Source organism: Choloepus didactylus, chromosome 6, assembly GCF_015220235.1.
Source record: "Choloepus didactylus isolate mChoDid1 chromosome 6, mChoDid1.pri, whole genome shotgun sequence".
Lineage (NCBI taxonomy): Eukaryota > Metazoa > Chordata > Mammalia > Pilosa > Megalonychidae > Choloepus > Choloepus didactylus.
In genome coordinates this window covers 25,488,370-25,505,761 of record NC_051312.1, presented here as the reverse complement: position 1 = coordinate 25,505,761, position 17,392 = coordinate 25,488,370, and the positions used below count along the sequence as shown (strand labels likewise).

General features: G+C 33.7%; 1 protein-coding gene across 1 annotated transcript; it reads left to right on the top strand.

Annotated features, from left to right (window-relative positions):
* Nucleotides 1-6,110: 6,110 nt before the first annotated feature.
* On the top strand, nt 6,111-7,112 carry LOC119536763 (olfactory receptor 5T1-like). Its single transcript, XM_037839528.1, has one exon. It carries the CDS (start codon nt 6,111-6,113, stop codon nt 7,110-7,112), a length of 1,002 nt encoding a protein of 333 aa, XP_037695456.1.
* Nucleotides 7,113-17,392: the final 10,280 nt, after the last annotated feature.

Sequence of the window (17,392 nt, the reverse complement as noted above, 5' to 3'; positions counted from 1 at the left end):
TAAAAATTCACAAGGGACACAATATATCGATATATATAGACATCTTAATTGCAGATGTACTTTAACCTATTATTGAAATATAAATATAAATGATTGCACACACCATAAATAACTTTGACAAACTTAACATATCTGTACAACCACAACCAGATTAAACAAGAACAACAGCAAAAAACAGCACAAAACTTTATTAAGACCCCCAAAAAATCTCTTATTTTGCTTTCCACAATGAACAGCCAACTCCCCCAAAAGTATATCCACTATTCTGACTTCTGAAATCATATATTGTTTTCACCTATTTTTCTATTCTATATAGGTGGATAATGATGTGCATTAATTTTTGTGACTGGATTCATCTTCACTTAATACACTGTTATGTGTCATTTTAGATTGTTCAGATATATATGTATGATTATGTATGTCTGATATAAATATCCCCTCCAACTTTGAGGGTTGCTGTTTTTGTACTGTTAATTTTGCTGAATGGAATTTCTTAAAATAGTCCAGCCAGTCTTTTATTTTTTATTCTTATCTGGTTATTGTTCTGTGTGTTCTAATTTAAAAACTGTATATATCACAAAGACACTAACAGCTTTCCCAAAACCTAGTAGTTTAATTGTGATGAAGTACAATATATCAACTTCTTCTCTTATGGTTCATGCATTTTGCCTTTTATTTAAAAACAATTTGACTAACTCATGGTCATGCAGATCTGTCCTCCATTTTCTCTAGAAGTTTTTGGGCTTTAGGTTTTATATGACTGTCTGAGGTTCATTTGAGACAGGTATTATGTATAGTACAAAGAGTGAATCAATGTAACTTTCTTTGTTGCAAAAGCCTGTTAAATTTTTTTTTTCAGCCCCATAGTTTTCAAAAGACTATACTTCCCCCATGGGTTTTCCTGGGCATCCTTGTTGAATGTCAATTGCCTCTATAGGAGTGAATCTATTTTTGAACTCTGTATTCTGTGCCATTGAACTAGGTATACACCATTTTTACCAATACCACAATCTCTTGTTTATTGTAGCTTTCTGATAAGCTCTGAAATTAGATTCTGTTTCTTCCAACTTTATTTGTTTTCTAAATTGTTATAACTATCTTAGTCCATTTGCTTTATGTTATCAATTCTAGAATCAGCATGTCAATTTCTGAAAAAAATGTTTGCTTAATTTTATTAGGGTTGCATTAAAATCTAAAGAAAAATTTGGGATTGCATTTAATTAATGGAGTGCCTGTTTCCACATGGTTTGGCTGCCAATATGATCTTTATTCCTCTCTTTCTTTTTATAATTCAAATTCGATGACCAGTATTCACTATCTAATAACTTTGAATCCTTGGGTATGAAACAAAAGCATACATGTATTCTAAACAATTTTTTTAGTGTTTCTTATATACATACCCATGTAGGAGTCTATAGATGAGTATATGAAAAGATTTTATACTACTCCAAAAGTGTGAAACTTAATACTGCCAGATCTCTAATATTCTAATGTTCTATCATGTAACTTAATACAGTTATCTATATACTGTTTCATCTCTCCTCTTAATATTTCCTTTCCCTGAGTTTACAGTATAATTTTATTTATTCATATCTTATCTCCTTTCAGAAGATCCCATTGTGTTTAAATTTATCTTTCATTCCATTAGAAGTGTAGCACTTTGAATTTTAAATGTGAAATAAATGAATTTCTATTAAACAATTATAAATTCTGACATATTTATGATTTCATATTAATATTTCATATTCATATTATCCATATTCATATTTCATATTCAGATTATTTCACTGCATACACTATTAGTGGATTTTGATTAAATTAAACAGGTTATGTTCTGAGGAAGAAACTGGATTTCAGGAAATTTATGTTATTAACCCAATGTCACATAACTCATTAATAACAGAGCTAAGATTGTGTCCTGTACAATTAGATTTCTTTTCCAATTGAATGTCATGTGTTTTTCTAGTGATACATCACTTTTGACCAGAGGTCAAATCATTCATGTATTTATTTTATATCATATAGTTCATTATTCCATATCAATTCACATGCTTTCTAAAGAAAAAAAAAAAATACAGCTTGTCCTTTTATGTCCCAGAAGAGAATTAGGGTATTTTCTCCTTGGGGCACTTCCCCTGTGGAGTTCAAGAATAACTCAAGAACTAATAAAAGAATCCATATGCTTAATATTCAAAGCATACTTTAATTGAGTTAACAGTTCAGTTCCACAGGTAAGAGTAAAATTTTGGTTTTTGTCTGTTTGTTTGTTTCACTTACAAAATATTTTTGAAGCTGTAATAAGGAATCTCAAACTATGTGCTTTAATATATTAATATTACATGCTTTAGTATTTAAGTTTGATGTGGTTGATCCTAGTTAACTCAGTGTTGTACTAAAGTTTAAACTGCATTCCTTCCAGGCAATATAAAAGGGAAAAATAGGAAGGACTTCCTACATATTTTGGTAAATAGAGCTATAAAGAGAAATTTGGCTTAACTTTCTTGATGGAAGATAATAAGATAATAGTCAGAATAGGGACAATAGACATAAGACTTATTATTAAATGAAGAGACAATTAGCTTGTAACCAGCCATGGAATATATGCCACTTTGAGCTCTCTCTTTTTTTTTTTCTTTCTGATTGAGGAATAAAAATTAATTTTAAATTTGTTTCACTAATTAGCTAATTGATCTAGAAGCCACTTTATTTGGTTGGTTTGCTTTTGATTTAATGTTTGGCTTTATAAATGAATAAAAATAGGTGAGGATGTTATTTTTTAATTTATCTAGGCAATGATTCCAGAATCTTGGCATGCAACAATGGTACTGCAATATGGTAGAGTGGAAATAGCTTAGAGTGTGCAGTTAGAGAAACCCAGGCTTGAATCCTGGCTCTGTGAATAACTAACTGCGTGAGCTTTGACATGTTCTACTTCTAATTGGGCATGAGCTTTCTCATCTATGCAAGAACCCCAATAGTTTTAGAGTTGCATGTTGCTATGTAGATTACACAGGACAATGTATACAAAACTCCCAAACCTTAGTCACTTAATGATATGTGGTAGCTGCTATCACAATTTACCTTATTTTAAGTTTAATGGTTGTAAAACTGTTCTCATGGGCCTCTGTTATTTTATGTTTTCAGACTATATGGGAGTTGAGGAAATGGTTTTAAGTCTTCCAGAATGATGTTTTGTTTTGTTTTTTAAATTCAACATTTATGTGTTTTTTTTTCTTTCCAGCCTTTATCTCCCGTTAAATTAAAAGCAGCAATACATAAACACAACCAGTCTAATTTCTTCAACTGTTACTTAACAGAAATGCCTGTTTGAAGTCAGCTTGATGAAATAGCTAAACCTCAACATTTTCTCTATTATGTATCCAGTTCCTTGTAGTGAAGTAGATAATTTCTTTAATGGGACATCATTTGATATAAAATATACCTTCTTTAATAAACCATCTTATTAATCTATAGGCAGAATCTGATACATCAACAGTGGCCAAGAAATTATATCAGCAAGATTATCAGGAAAATTATAGGAAAACACATTATTATTTACTGACATAACAAAGGCAGAATGCAGTAAAATTGATGAATTTTTATGGCACTTTATGCAAAGAATAATGAGATTCATTGGGTTTATTTTCAATAAAATATGTTTAGTATATAGATAGAAGAAATAACTTAGGTTAGAGTAAGGAGCCTATTCATTGCTCAATGCTTTGATTATAAAAGTTGATTTTATAACTCTCTATTAATTGTTTCTCATAAACAAAATTTGTATGTCATATTTCAATTATATGCATCCTAAACATACAATTACAAATTTAATTTACTACAAAAAATTTAAATAAATACTCTGTCATGATACCATGTTCATGAAGTTGAACAAATCAGGCCTGAAAATTTTGGTCAGTTTTATTATTCTTTTATGTGGAATGATGAATTTACTTTTCCAAGTTTATATTATCACTAGGTGATAAATCAGAGAATTTAATACAAGGTCTCAGAGGCCAAATATAATGTTCCCACTCTTTTACAATTGTTACCTTTTATCATACATGACTCAGAAGTGAAGGCTAGAAATGTAATGTAGTGGAAATTTCTTCTGTTACGTCAGCCAAGTATATTTTGTAATGAATTTGTTTTGTAGACTACCTACTGATACATTTTTCAAAGCTTACTTGATTATTTTAGTTCCTTTCACTATAGTGTAATGGGAGAAAGAGAAAAAGAGAAAGTGATGAAGGTGGAATAGAGAGAGAAAATCAGAATTATTGTTAATAGAAATATCTTTTTATGTTACAAAATACATTAATACATATTTACATTATTAATTGGTTTATGTTATTTTATTAATGCAGCTATTCAAACTACATTAGAAATTATTATATTTTGGCATGTTTCCACATATTCTCTATAAGCAATATGTAATGTGTCTAGATTTACACAGAAATCAGAAAGTACCTAATTATATACTTTTTACTCTCAAATTCTCCATGTTCAAATGAGCATTTTCTGTTCCCTAACATCATACATACATTGCTATTACTCTTTTTACTCTCTTCCACATGGATCTATTATAACCCACATTGATGAATAATGACATATGGCTTTCTTCTCCTTCCTCCTGTGGTTTTAAGCTGATTTCCTCATTCCCTTCCTAATGTAGGGAATCTCAGTATGACAAATCTGTAGTGTTTCATGTCATGAATATAAATCATTTGTAAGTCACTGAATACAGCCCAGTTCAAAGCATGACAGATATTTCATTCCTTTGAACCTGGGAAAACAAAATTGCTAATTACTTAAGAATGAGTCAAAAACTTCAGTCTATATCATACTGAAGGAAAAACAAATGTCATCATTCTGAAATCTTCTGCTGAAATATGTGGATCCAGTATTGTACTTCAATTACTGAGACATTCAGTCCAGATGTAGATACCTCGTTCATGTTTTGATTTTTGCTTATAAACATTTTTTGGGGGCATGCACTTTTCTTTCTTCATACTCCACTAAAGAAACATTCTGATGTCATAGGAAAAAATACTAGAATTATATCATATACTTGTAGCAAAGCAATAACTATAGCTTTATACAATCAATTTATTACTGATTATTGGGTTATATTATTTATTTTTATCTTAGGTGCTCCATTAGCAATGATAACATATTAAATGATTTCTTTTTGATAGAATTATATCTGGAAAATCTGTACAAGGACTTTGCAGAAACAATGAGCAGATGCATAGAGAAACATCTTATGAAGTTATTGTTAACATTTGAAAAACAATTGCAATGGTACAATAAGTGGAAGAGGCCAAAAATGTACAATTTAGTGCTATGTTTTTGAAGAAAGAAAACTGAAAAAAGAAAGAAATATATATTGCACTGTTATGATGGCATACAAGGTGCATATAATTCTAGAATAATTTCTGCTGTCTTATTCACAACAATTCCAGAGGAACTAATGTGACATGATCATTGCCAGAAAAGAGCACGTAAAATAGTTTGGTGTGAAAAGGCTGTTGTGTAAGACAAATTGAAATGTAATTCTAATTTATCCCAGTTTTCATCATCTGACATCACTTTAATTATGTAATTTTCATCCAGGTTTTCTCTTTAAAATTTAACACAATCTTGTGAGGTGAATGTGGTTCCTCCCATTTTATAATCATCATCATTAAGGAAAGGTTTTTCATGCACACTATAGCAATTTCCAAACTAGTGCTCAAGTGGTACCCTTTACTGTAACATTTTTGTATCCAAAAATCCTGATATTCATTGTTTTTGTGAATTTTTAAATGATGTGATAAAAGGAAAAGTAGTAGAAATGTTAAGAGAAAATAATTCACTTAAATTCAGGTTTTTTATTTATTTATTTATTTATTTTGCTTACATGACAAATTTAGGCATAACCTGAATGAAACCATGTCTTCCTTTTGTTTATACAGGGAAATGCATCCACATGGGCTCCATTACTCCTTCAGTGCCTCTCCTATCACTGCCTAGGTTATCATATGCCCTTCCAAGAAGCAGACACTGAGGTATAATTGGTTGAACCTTATTTCACCAGATACTGCCTTGCAGATCTATAAATATAAACCAAGATGTCAGCATTATCATCATATTTGGAGCCAAGCAGTATTCAGTTTAAAAATTTGACAGAGGTCACCATGTTTATATTGAGGGGCTTCACAGATAATATTGAGCTAAATATCTCCCTGTTTTTCCTATTTCTAGCAATCTATCTTTTTACTCTGATAGGAAATTTGGGACTGGTTTTATTGGTCATTGGGGATCCCCAGCTCCACAACCCCATGTACTATTTTCTGAGTGTGTTGTCATTCATGGATGCCTGCTATTCTTCAGTTGTCACTCCCAAAATGTTAGTCAATTTACTAGCAGAGAATAAAACCATTTCATTTATTGGATGTGCAATACAGATGTTTCTGCTTGGTACTTTTGGGACCACAGAAAGCTTTCTCTTGGCTGCAATGGCTTATGATCGCTATGTAGCAATCTACAACCCACTGCTCTATTCAGTTAACATGTCACCACGAGTCTACATACCACTCATTCTTGCTTCCTATGTTGCTGGCATTTTGCATTCTACTTTACACACAGTGGCCACTTTTAGTCTATCCTTCTGTGCATCCAATGAAATTAGACATGTGTTTTGTGACATCCCTCCATTCCTTGCCATTTCTTGTTCTGACACTCACATCAACCAGCTTCTACTCTTCTACTTTGTGGGCTTTATTGAGATAACTACTATTTCTATAGTCCTGATCTCCTATGGTTTTATTCTCTTGGCCATTCTGAGGATTCATTCTGCTGAAGGGAGGCAAAAAGTCTTTTCCACCTGTGGTTCTCACCTAACTGGAGTGTCACTTTATCATGGGACAGTCCTCTTCATGTATGTGAGGCCAAGTTCCAGCTATGCTTTGGATCATGATATGATAGTGTCTGTATTTTACACCATTGTGATTACCATGCTGAATCCTGTCATCTACAGTTTGAGGAACAAAGATGTAAAAGCTGCAATGAAAAAATTGTTTGAGAAAAATTGGCTCACAGTGAAGTACATTTTTGGCATTGAGTCAAACTGAAAAGAATGCTGTTTTCAGTCCATATTATTATGGTCAGAAACTAAAAAAGATGGCTTGATTTTTGCTAATATAACTTAGACTCTTTCCAAATAAACAATTAGTCCTTCTTGTGCAACATTTCATAAATATAGATTCACTGTGACATCTATATGCCTATGACAACTTTTGAACATATCCATATTAAACATTCACTGATGTACATATATTGCTGTTCTTAGTCATTTTGTTACTTGTTTTTCACTTGTCATAATTACAGTTGATGTTGTCAGGATTTGATGACATCATATATTTTCACATTTTTCATAGTAATTCCTCTGCACTCATTATGAAGTTGTTCCCCTTCTGAAATCCCAGGAAAGACTTCCCTGTGGTTAACTCACTTGCTCCATGTGCCCTTACACATGGAGATACACCCAGGCCTGAAGATGCATCTTTTGCAGTCTTTGACCCAATACCATAGAATTTTATTCCATTTTTAAATTCTTTCCTTTCCACTTTCCAATTATATACATTGATTATATCTATTCTAAAACTCTCCAAAATATACTGAGAATACATGATAATATTTTGATTTATTTTGATAATATTTTGATGGCATGCATGTGAGGAGCAGGAAAGACAAACAAAATTATAGCTTATGAAGAGCCTGCAATTGACTATAGGATGTAGATGCCTCACAATCTGAAAAGATTTGAGGGTTCCTAGGATGCTGGGATATTGTGCTCAGTCTCTATCTCTACCTTTACCCTGTGTGTATGAGGACTGACTTTGCATTTGTTATTGTTCCTCAAAGTTACTCCTAATGATGAAGCACATAATGGAAAGATTCCCATTTCAGGGCATCCTTGCTTCTACTTTTTTTATTCTGCTGTTTTACTTTGGTTCCAAGTTTTGCTCATTAGGTAGAGAAACTCCTCTGGGGTCAGCACCAAATGGGAGTATTCAAAGGGTATGCATTAAATTTCCCTTGAATTACAATTTAAGTACTTGATATGGCTAATTGTTGAAGATTGAAGGTGGACAAACTTGAGAGATAAAAATGAAACAACAGAAAACTAGAGGCACAGACTTAGGAGGACTCCCTCACTTTCTTGGATTTTACTTTGAGGAGTCCCAGTAAGTTCCCACAGAAAAATTCCTTCATACCTCTGCCAGAAGGAAGGGAAAAGTAGCCATTTAAGATAGTCCCAAAGCATTCTTTTTCCCTTGACAAACACCTGCCCATAAGTGATATTATTTTACCAGAGCCTAACCATTCTGGATTTGCAGAGTGTTACTTACCTGGGGAAAGACAGAAACCCAACTCCAAGCTCCACTGGCCCTCCTATATCACCTAGGGAGTGAAAGAAAAAAAGGTCCAGGGACACAGGCTCACTAAAAGACTGAGAACTTATCCTAGGATTATAGAACATTTGCTCCCCCACAGCTTACCAATACGTTAATAGGGTTATTGTATATAAGAAGGGGTTACAATTCTCAAGAATTGAAAGGCTCAGACCCAACGTAAGAAGGAGTCTTTAAAGAAACACAAAGACAACAGAGGAGACAAAACAAGCACACTAGAAAATTTAACCACAGCCACAGGAAAGAATAAACACAGCCTAACTCCTAGACAGATGAACATAAGAGCTCATGCTAAAAATCTGTTTACCTCAGTTTGCCTTCCCAGATACATCATGCCTGGCTTTCAACATTACATCACAAGACATGCTAAAAGGCAGAAAAACTGTCTGAAGATAAGGGCAACATCTGAACCAGACCCAAATTTGACAGAGATATTGGAATTATCAGAGGAATGATTTAAAATCACCAAGATTAATGTGCTAACAGCTCTAGGGATAAAGTGCAAAACATGCAGAAACTGTTTTGGAGGAAGTAACATGAACAAGATTGTGGCATAAGACACACCTGTCACACAGGCCCCTGAGAAACAATGAAAAATGGGAAGAGTTTGTCAGAATTAACTTTCCCCAAACTCTAGAAGACAATCAAGTCTAGACAATGACCCAAGAAATAATTTTTGAAATCAGGAAAAAAAGAAAAATAGAATAGGAAATTTATGAGAGCTCCAGGGCAGTTTGTCCTGTGCCTCTCCCCTCCCTCAGTCCTGCATGGTAGTTCCTATGACCCACAGTGGCGGCCCAGGTACATTCGAGTGAAGTCCCTGGAGCCTGATTATTTCTGCACCTCAATGATGATATTGGATGTCTTTCTACAATTCAAAATTTCTGATTTTAGGATATTTGAACATAAATTTTGTTCTCACAAATAATACAAACATACAGAGATAGAGACAGAGATAGGTAGAGATGATAGGTAGAGATGATGGGTAGAAATGATGGGTAGAGATAGTGATATAAATAGAGATAGAGACAGAAATGATAGAGATAGAGATAGGGAAAAAATGTTGGATATATGAATAATTATAAACTTGTTTTTCATTTATGTCATGACAAGTATTTAATGATATTTATGGAATTACAATGACATAATATGGCATGATGCACATGTCAACTATATAATAAACATTTAATACACAAGTTAAAAAAATCATGGAAATATTTAGAACCCATTAATACTACATATGAAAAGATTGTACAGACTGAAACAATTAATACACACAATAGGTATAAGACAGGTGTATAGATAAGATAAGGAAACTCACACAGATCATGGTGAGGATAATTTTTCTTTGTACAGGCAAGTATCCAGGAGATACAAGATAGATGGACAGATGGGTGATGGATAAATAGATATTTTCAGATATAGATAGGTAGATGAACAAATGGATGAAGTCTCTTCATCACCATTTGTACCATCTACAAAGGGGTGCTTTGGGCATATGATGAAAATTTTACAAATCTCTTTAATGACATCTATAGAAACAACACTTCCTTGCAGGGTTTTCAGGGAAGATAAGTGAGGATTAAATGTTTCCCTGTGCTTGTTGTGCCTGGAAGTAGCGCTCAAATATCAAATAGTGTTTTTGTTTGTTTACAGTTTTTTGTTTTTTTTTTTTTTTTACAGTGGTGAGATTAAGTCACTTAGAAGGCATTTCTCACTTAGAAGGCATTTCTTTTATTTATGTTTATGTAAATTTTTCTGGTATGACTTGACTTTCTTGTCAGGGCTATGATGCTGAGTAGGTTGAGAGGGGTGTTATCCATGTAGCTGACCACAGCAGCTCTCCTCCACCCCTGGACACCATGACCAAAAGTCCGACCATCACAGTGTCATTCTTTTTAATTAATTTCTTTGACTTTATTTACAGTATTTTAATAAAACTTTACCTAAATATTAATTTAGTTAAAATATTTACTCCTCCTTTAGGGGTATTTTCATTATAACTTATATATGGAAGTTTGTTTGCAATAAATCAAATATGCTTTCTCATGAAAGAACCTTGGGAAAAATGAAGAAATTTGAGCAAATTGGGAGAAAGGTGAAGACATTGGCAATGGTTTTATACAATGACATTTCATAAAAATTCCCTTTGATAAAATAAATTTGCTATATTACATAACTATAAAGGCAAAATAAAATACACTGAGAATGAGGTATTCATGGATTATTTGTCATTTTAAATCCTTCTGCACACTAAGACCACACGGAATTTCTCCACATGGAATTTCTCTGCACTATAATGCAGATAAAAAAATCAAATAAAAATGTAAACATAACCCTAATAAGTCACAAATTTAAAAACAGAACAGAGTAAGATGAGGATGACAGGTTAAGGTAAAAGAATTACTGGTTTAAGATATTGTGACCACCAATGCTCCCTTTAAGAAAAATAAACAACAACAAAAAAATATATAGGAATGATCCTGGTTATAATGAAATTAGCAATGCCAGCAGACTCTGAGTAAGTTCCAAGCAACTAAACAGAAAAAAAATGCAATTTATAAGAGAAAGTATAAAAATGATTTAGGGATACCCCACTAATCTCACATAAGATATTGATTCAAGATTCTGACTTTCTGATATTCTGTCCTGCCCACATGCACATACTCTTCTAATGTCAGAAATATCAAACTGGACATCAGTAGTTATCACACTTTGAAAAAAAGATTGCCAGTGACTGCTATAAAAAAACAATGTAAGTCTTGTTTAATTGTAACAATGAAACATTCAAGAAAACTCTGTGACATTAAGTATAGATTTTCCTATAAGGTAAGAGAAGAAAATATGCTTCCTCTCACAGGTTTGGGAATTTTATGAAAAGCATCAAATTGCTTTTTTTTTTTTTTTTCTTTCAACTTCCTTTTTTATTGAGGTGAAATTCACATAATATAAAATTAACCATTTTAAAGCGCACAATTCAGTGGCATTTTGTACATTCACCTTGGTCATTGATCTTTTTTCCACTATTGCAGATATTTTATTTTATATTTTATTTGTAGAGTTTATTATATATATATATACATAGAAAAGCAGTAACTTTCAAAGTATGATTTAACAAGTAGAGAGCAAATTTCAGATAATATTGTGGGTTGTAATTCCACAATTTCAGTCATTTCCTTATTGTAAAATATAAAATATATACAGAAAGGTGATAACTTTCTTTAACAAGTAGTTATATAGGAAATTTCAAAGAACATTATGGGTTACAGTTCCACAGTTGCAGTTTTTCCTTATTGTGAAGTATAACATGCATACAGAAAGGTGATAACTTTCAAAGTACAATTTAATGAGTAGTTATACAGAAGATTTCAAAGCATATTATGGGTTACAGTTCCACCATTTCAGTTGTTTCTTTCTAGCTATTCTAATACCCTGGTATCTAATATATATACATATATATATATAAACATTCAGTATTCATAATCCTTTGTTAAATCCTATCTTGTCTATTGCTACACCTTCCTCTCATTTAGTCACCTTCTCGATCTTCAGGGATGTCTAGGCAGTGAGCACCCTAACTTTTTCATATTGAAAAGGGGTGTTCATGTTATGGGATTGGGGGGATGCATCTGGTTTATGTTCTTGAAAAGGTTATTGCCTCTGGGTTTTGGGACTTATTTGGCACAGGAATACTCTGGAGAATTTAAGTTTCTGAAAAATAAACTTAGTAAGTGAAACTTGTATAGAATCTCAAGTAGTGGCCTGGGTATTCTTTAGGGTTTCTGGGACTACCGTTGATTTGGGCTTGTCATACTGTGGTCATCTGGCATATCTAGCTGAAGCTTGCCTAAGAGTAACCTCCAAGATAGCCTTTCAACTCTGTTTGAAATCTCTTAGCCACTGAAACCTTATTTGATTACCTTTCTTTTCCCCCTTTTGGTCAAGAAGACATTCTCAATCCCTCAATGCCACAACAAGGCTCATTCCTGGGATCTATGTCACACATCATCAGGGAGACTCACTCACCTGGGAGTCATGTCCCACATTGTGGGGTAGGGTGATGAATTTATTTGCACAGGTGGGCTTTGAGAGAGAAAGGCCACATCTGAACAACAAAAGAGGATCTATGGAGGTGACTCCTAGGCATAATTATAGGCAAGCTTAGCCTCCCTGTTACAGACATAAGCTTCACTAGAGCAAGCCTCAAGATTGAGGGCTTGGCTTATTAAGTAGGGTGTTCCTAATTTCACATAGCATATACAGTGCTAAGGATAAACAAAAAGTCTCACATTATATTCACTTAGTTGTACAGTCACCATCACTCTCAATTTTAAACAATTATCATGACCCAAAACACCCCAAAGTTGTTATCAGCCCTAATTATTTATCCCTAGTATTTGTGTGGTACCAGTAAGGTATTCCTATTAAATATAGTCCTTAGTATGAAAAGGTAGTTTTTCCCATATACCACTCTGTTGTTAACTCTTTGTACCAGTGTCATACCTTAGAAGTATATCATGCAATCATTTTTTTTTTTTGCATGTTTAGTGCTAATCTATGGGATACATGCATTTAAACAACACTTTCAATAATATTCACCTTTAATGTGGCATTCATACTTATAACCCCATTAATGAAAAGTCATCATCCCAGTCCATTCACATACTTAAAGTTTACCCTCATTAACATTTCTGTACATATATTAAGCTATCGTTCCTGCTTCAATAGCTTCTATCTCTAGGTCCCCTATATTTTTCATTATCAGTCACTGATTTTGTACTGTTCAGGGAGTTCATATTAGTGGCAACATAAAATATCTCTTTTTGTATCTGGATTATTTCACTCAGCATTATGTCTTCAAGGTTCATCCATGTTGATATATGTTTCAGGACCTCATTCCTTCTTACTGCTGCATGGTATTCCATTGTATGAATATATCACATATTTTTATCCACTTGTCTGTTGAAGGACACTTGGATTATTTCCATCTCTTTGCAATTGTGAACAATGTCACTATGAACATTGGTGTGCAAATGTCTGTGTCACTGCTTTCAGATCTACTGGGTATATATCAAGAAGTTGAATTGCCTTTTCACAGGGTAACTGAATATCTAGTTTTCTGAGGACAACCAGGTGTCTTCCATAGTGGCTGTACCACTATACATACCCATCAGAAGTGAATAAGTGTTCCAATTTCTCCACATCCTCTCCAGCATCAGTAGTTTCCTGTTAGTTTCATAGCAGTCATTCTTATTGTTGTGAGATGATATCTCATTGTGGTTTTTATTTGCATTTCCTTAATAGCTAGTGAAGATGAACTTTTTTATGTTTTTTAGCCATTTGTATTTCCTCTTTGAAAGAATGTCTTTTCATATCTTCTGCCCATTTTATAATTAGGCTATTCTATTGTCGTTGACTTGTAGGATTTCTTTATATGCAGGATATCAGTCTCTTATCAGATATATGGTTTCCAAATATTTTCTCCCATTGAGTTGGCAGCCTTTTCATATTTTTCACAAAGTCTTTTGAGGCACAGTACTTTTGATCCTGAGGAGTTCCCATTTGTCTATTTATTCATTCATTGCTTGTGCTTTGGGTATGAGGTCTAAGAAGCTACCTCCTATTACTAGGTCTTGAAATTGTTTCCCTGTATTATCTTCTAGAGTTTTATGGTACTGTCTTATATTGAGATCTTTGATCTACTTTGAGTTAATTTTGTATATGGTTTGAGGTAGGGGTCCCGTTTCATTCTTTTGGAAATGGATATCCAGTTTTCCCAGCCCTGGTTGTTGAAGAGACTGCTCTGTCCTGGTGCAGTGGATTTGTGGGCCTTATCAAAAAATCAGTTGACCATAGATCTGGGATCTATTTCCAAACTCTTGATTTGATTCTATTGATTGATATGTCTATCTCTGACAGTGCCATGCTGTTGTCACCACTGTGGATGTATAGTAGGCTTTAAAATAAGAAGTGTAAGTCCTCCCTCTTCATTCTTTTTTAGAATGTTTTTGGCAATTCAAGGCCATTTTCCTTTCCAAATAAATTTGATAACTAACTTCTCCAAGTCAGCAAAGTGGATTGTTGGAATTTGGACTGGAATTTCATTGAATCTGTAGATCAGTTTGGGTAGAACTGACATCGTAATGATGTCTAGCCTTCCTAACCATGATCATGGTATATCTTTCCATCTAATAAGGTCCTCTTTGACTTCTTTTAATAATGTTTTGTAGTTTTCTGTGTAGAGGTACCCTACATCCTTATTAAATTTTATTAAATTTATTCCTAGGTACTTGATTTTTTAGTTGCTATTGTGAATTGATTTTTTTTGATTGCCTCTTCAGATAGATCATTACTGGTGTAGAAGAACATTACTGACTTATGTGCATTTAACTTGTATCCCACTACTCTGCTGAATTGGTTAATTAGCTCAAGTAACTTTGTCATCAGTTTCTCAGGATTTTCCAAATATAAGATCATATCATCTGCAAGTAATGACAGTTTCACTTCTTCCTTTCAAATTTGTATGCCTTTTATTTCTTTGTCTTGGCAAATTGTTCTGGCTAGAACTTCTAGCATGATGTTGAATAACAGTGGTAACAGTGGGCACATTTGTCTCTTTCCTGATCTTAGAGGGAAGGATTTCAGTCTCTCATCATTGAGTACTATGCAGGCTGTGGGTTTTTCATATATACCCTTTATCATATTGATGAAGTTTCCTTCAATTCCTACATTTTGAAGTGTTTTCATCAAAGAGGGATGCTGAATTTTGTCAAATGCTTTTTCAGCATCTATTGAGATGATCATTTGTTTTTCCTTTTTGATTTGTTAATGTTTTTTATTACATTGATTGACTTTCTTATGTTGAACAACCCTTCCATGCCAGGAATGAAGTCCACTTGGTTGTGATGCATAATACATTTAATGTGCCTTTGGATTCAATTTGCAAGTATTTTGTGGAGAATTTTTGCATCTATATTCAATAGGGAGACTGGCCTGTAGTTTTCCTTCCCTATAATATCTTTATCTGGTTTTAGTATTAGAGTGATATTAGCTTCATAAAATGAGTCAGGAAGTGTTCCTTTGCTTCATTTTCTTGAAAGATTTGGGCAGAAATGGTGTCAGTTCCTTTTGGGAAGTTTGGTAGAACTTCCCTGTGGAGCCATCTGGCCCTGGGTGTTTCTTTGTAGGAAACTTTTTGATGACTAATTGGATCTCATTACTTGAGATTGGTTTGTTTAGGGCTTCTATTTCTTCTTGGGTCTGTCTATGTTGTTCATGTGTTTCCAAAAATTGTCTGTTTCCTCTAGGCTGTCTAGTTTATTGGTGTACAGTTGCTCATAGTATCCTCTTATGATATTTTAAATTCCTTCATGATCCATAGTAATGACCCATTCTCATTTCTGATTTTATTTGGATCTTCTCTCCTTTTTACTTTGTCAGTCCAGCTAAGGGTTTGTTAATCTTGTTGAACTTCTCCAAGAACAAACCTTTGGTTTTATTTATTTTGTTGTTTTTTTAATCTCCAGATCATTTATTTCTGTGGTAATATTTATTTCTTTTCTCCTACTTGCTTCAAGGTTACCTGCTGGTCATTCTCTAGTCCCTTCTGTTGTTCAGTTAGGTCTTTTGTTTTAGCCCTTTCTTCCTTTTTGATGTATGTATTTAGAACTATAAATTTCTTTCAGCACCTCCTTCAATGCATCCCATAGCTTTGGATATTTTGTATTCTCATTTCCATTTGTCTCCAGAAATTTACTGATTTTTCTTGTAATTTCTTCTTTGACCCAATGATTATTTAAAAGTGTGTTGCTTAACTGCCACATATTTGTGAAAGTTCTGGTTCTTTGGTGGTTGTTGATTTGGAGTTGCATTCCATTATGGTCAGAGGATTTGCTGTGAATAATTTCAACTTTTTAAATTTATTAGGCTCTTTCAGCTCAAATGCATCCTGGTCCCCATCCACTGGGCACCTGCAAGCCTCTGGGGTTGGGGAGGGGCTCCTTGCACTTCTGTTTGGTGCCCTCACCTCTCCCTGCTGCTCACCAGTGAAAACTGTGGACTTCCATGAAAGAAGATTAAATGCTGTCACCATAAGTCCTCTGAATTCCTATTCCCTCATGGGAGCTTCCAGCTATGGGCTGTGAGGGGTTATCTCACCCACCAACTGCTGAGATAGGTGCACAAGGAGTGTATAGTCAGTCACTCCTTCCCTGCTTGGGGACCACCTCCAGCCACCATCACCCCTGACCCCCCCATGAATCATTACCAGTTGAAGAAATTCACCCTGTCCTTTCATATGCAATTTTTCTACTTTTTTATCTTAGTCCCCACTAAGTGTCCCTCTCTGGCTAGTCGCACCCAGGAGCCACTGTTCTGGGCACTTCTTGCTTTTTCTTTCATTTTTTTTTTCATGGAAGAGGAGTGTGAAATGCCTTTCCTACTGCCATCTTCCCAGAAGTTGCAAATTACTTTTTCATGGTATACTATCTTTGCTGAGTATTGGATTCTTATTTTTGATGCACCTTTTACATTTATTTCAATTTACATTAAGTATTAAATTATTTTTGAGAGGGACATTGAAAAGTTTAGAGCCATTAAATGACAAAAAATTTGGAGGAACTCAAAATGAAGGACAGAATATTTGTACCTGTAGAATTCTGTAATAATCTTTTATTCCTGTCCCTTTAATTTATGTTTTATTTATTCCCAGTTTTTACCTCCAGTATCTTATGCTTATTTATATAAAACACAATTATCAATTAAGCAATATAATGGTATTTTCAAGATACTTATGAGAATGTGGCCTCACAACCAATGTGTGCAACACTGTAAAATTAATATAAAGTGCTTAGGCACTACTGAGTAGTAGATGTACACAGAAATGAATAAAATCTTGATATTTCACTATGGCTTTGCCATTGAATAAAAAAGGACCT

Bases quoted from the DNA above. Each gene is read 5' to 3' on its own strand.
- LOC119536763 (XM_037839528.1), top strand. From the start codon at position 6,111: ATGTCAGCATTATCATCATATTTGGAGCCAAGCAGTATTCAGTTTAAA.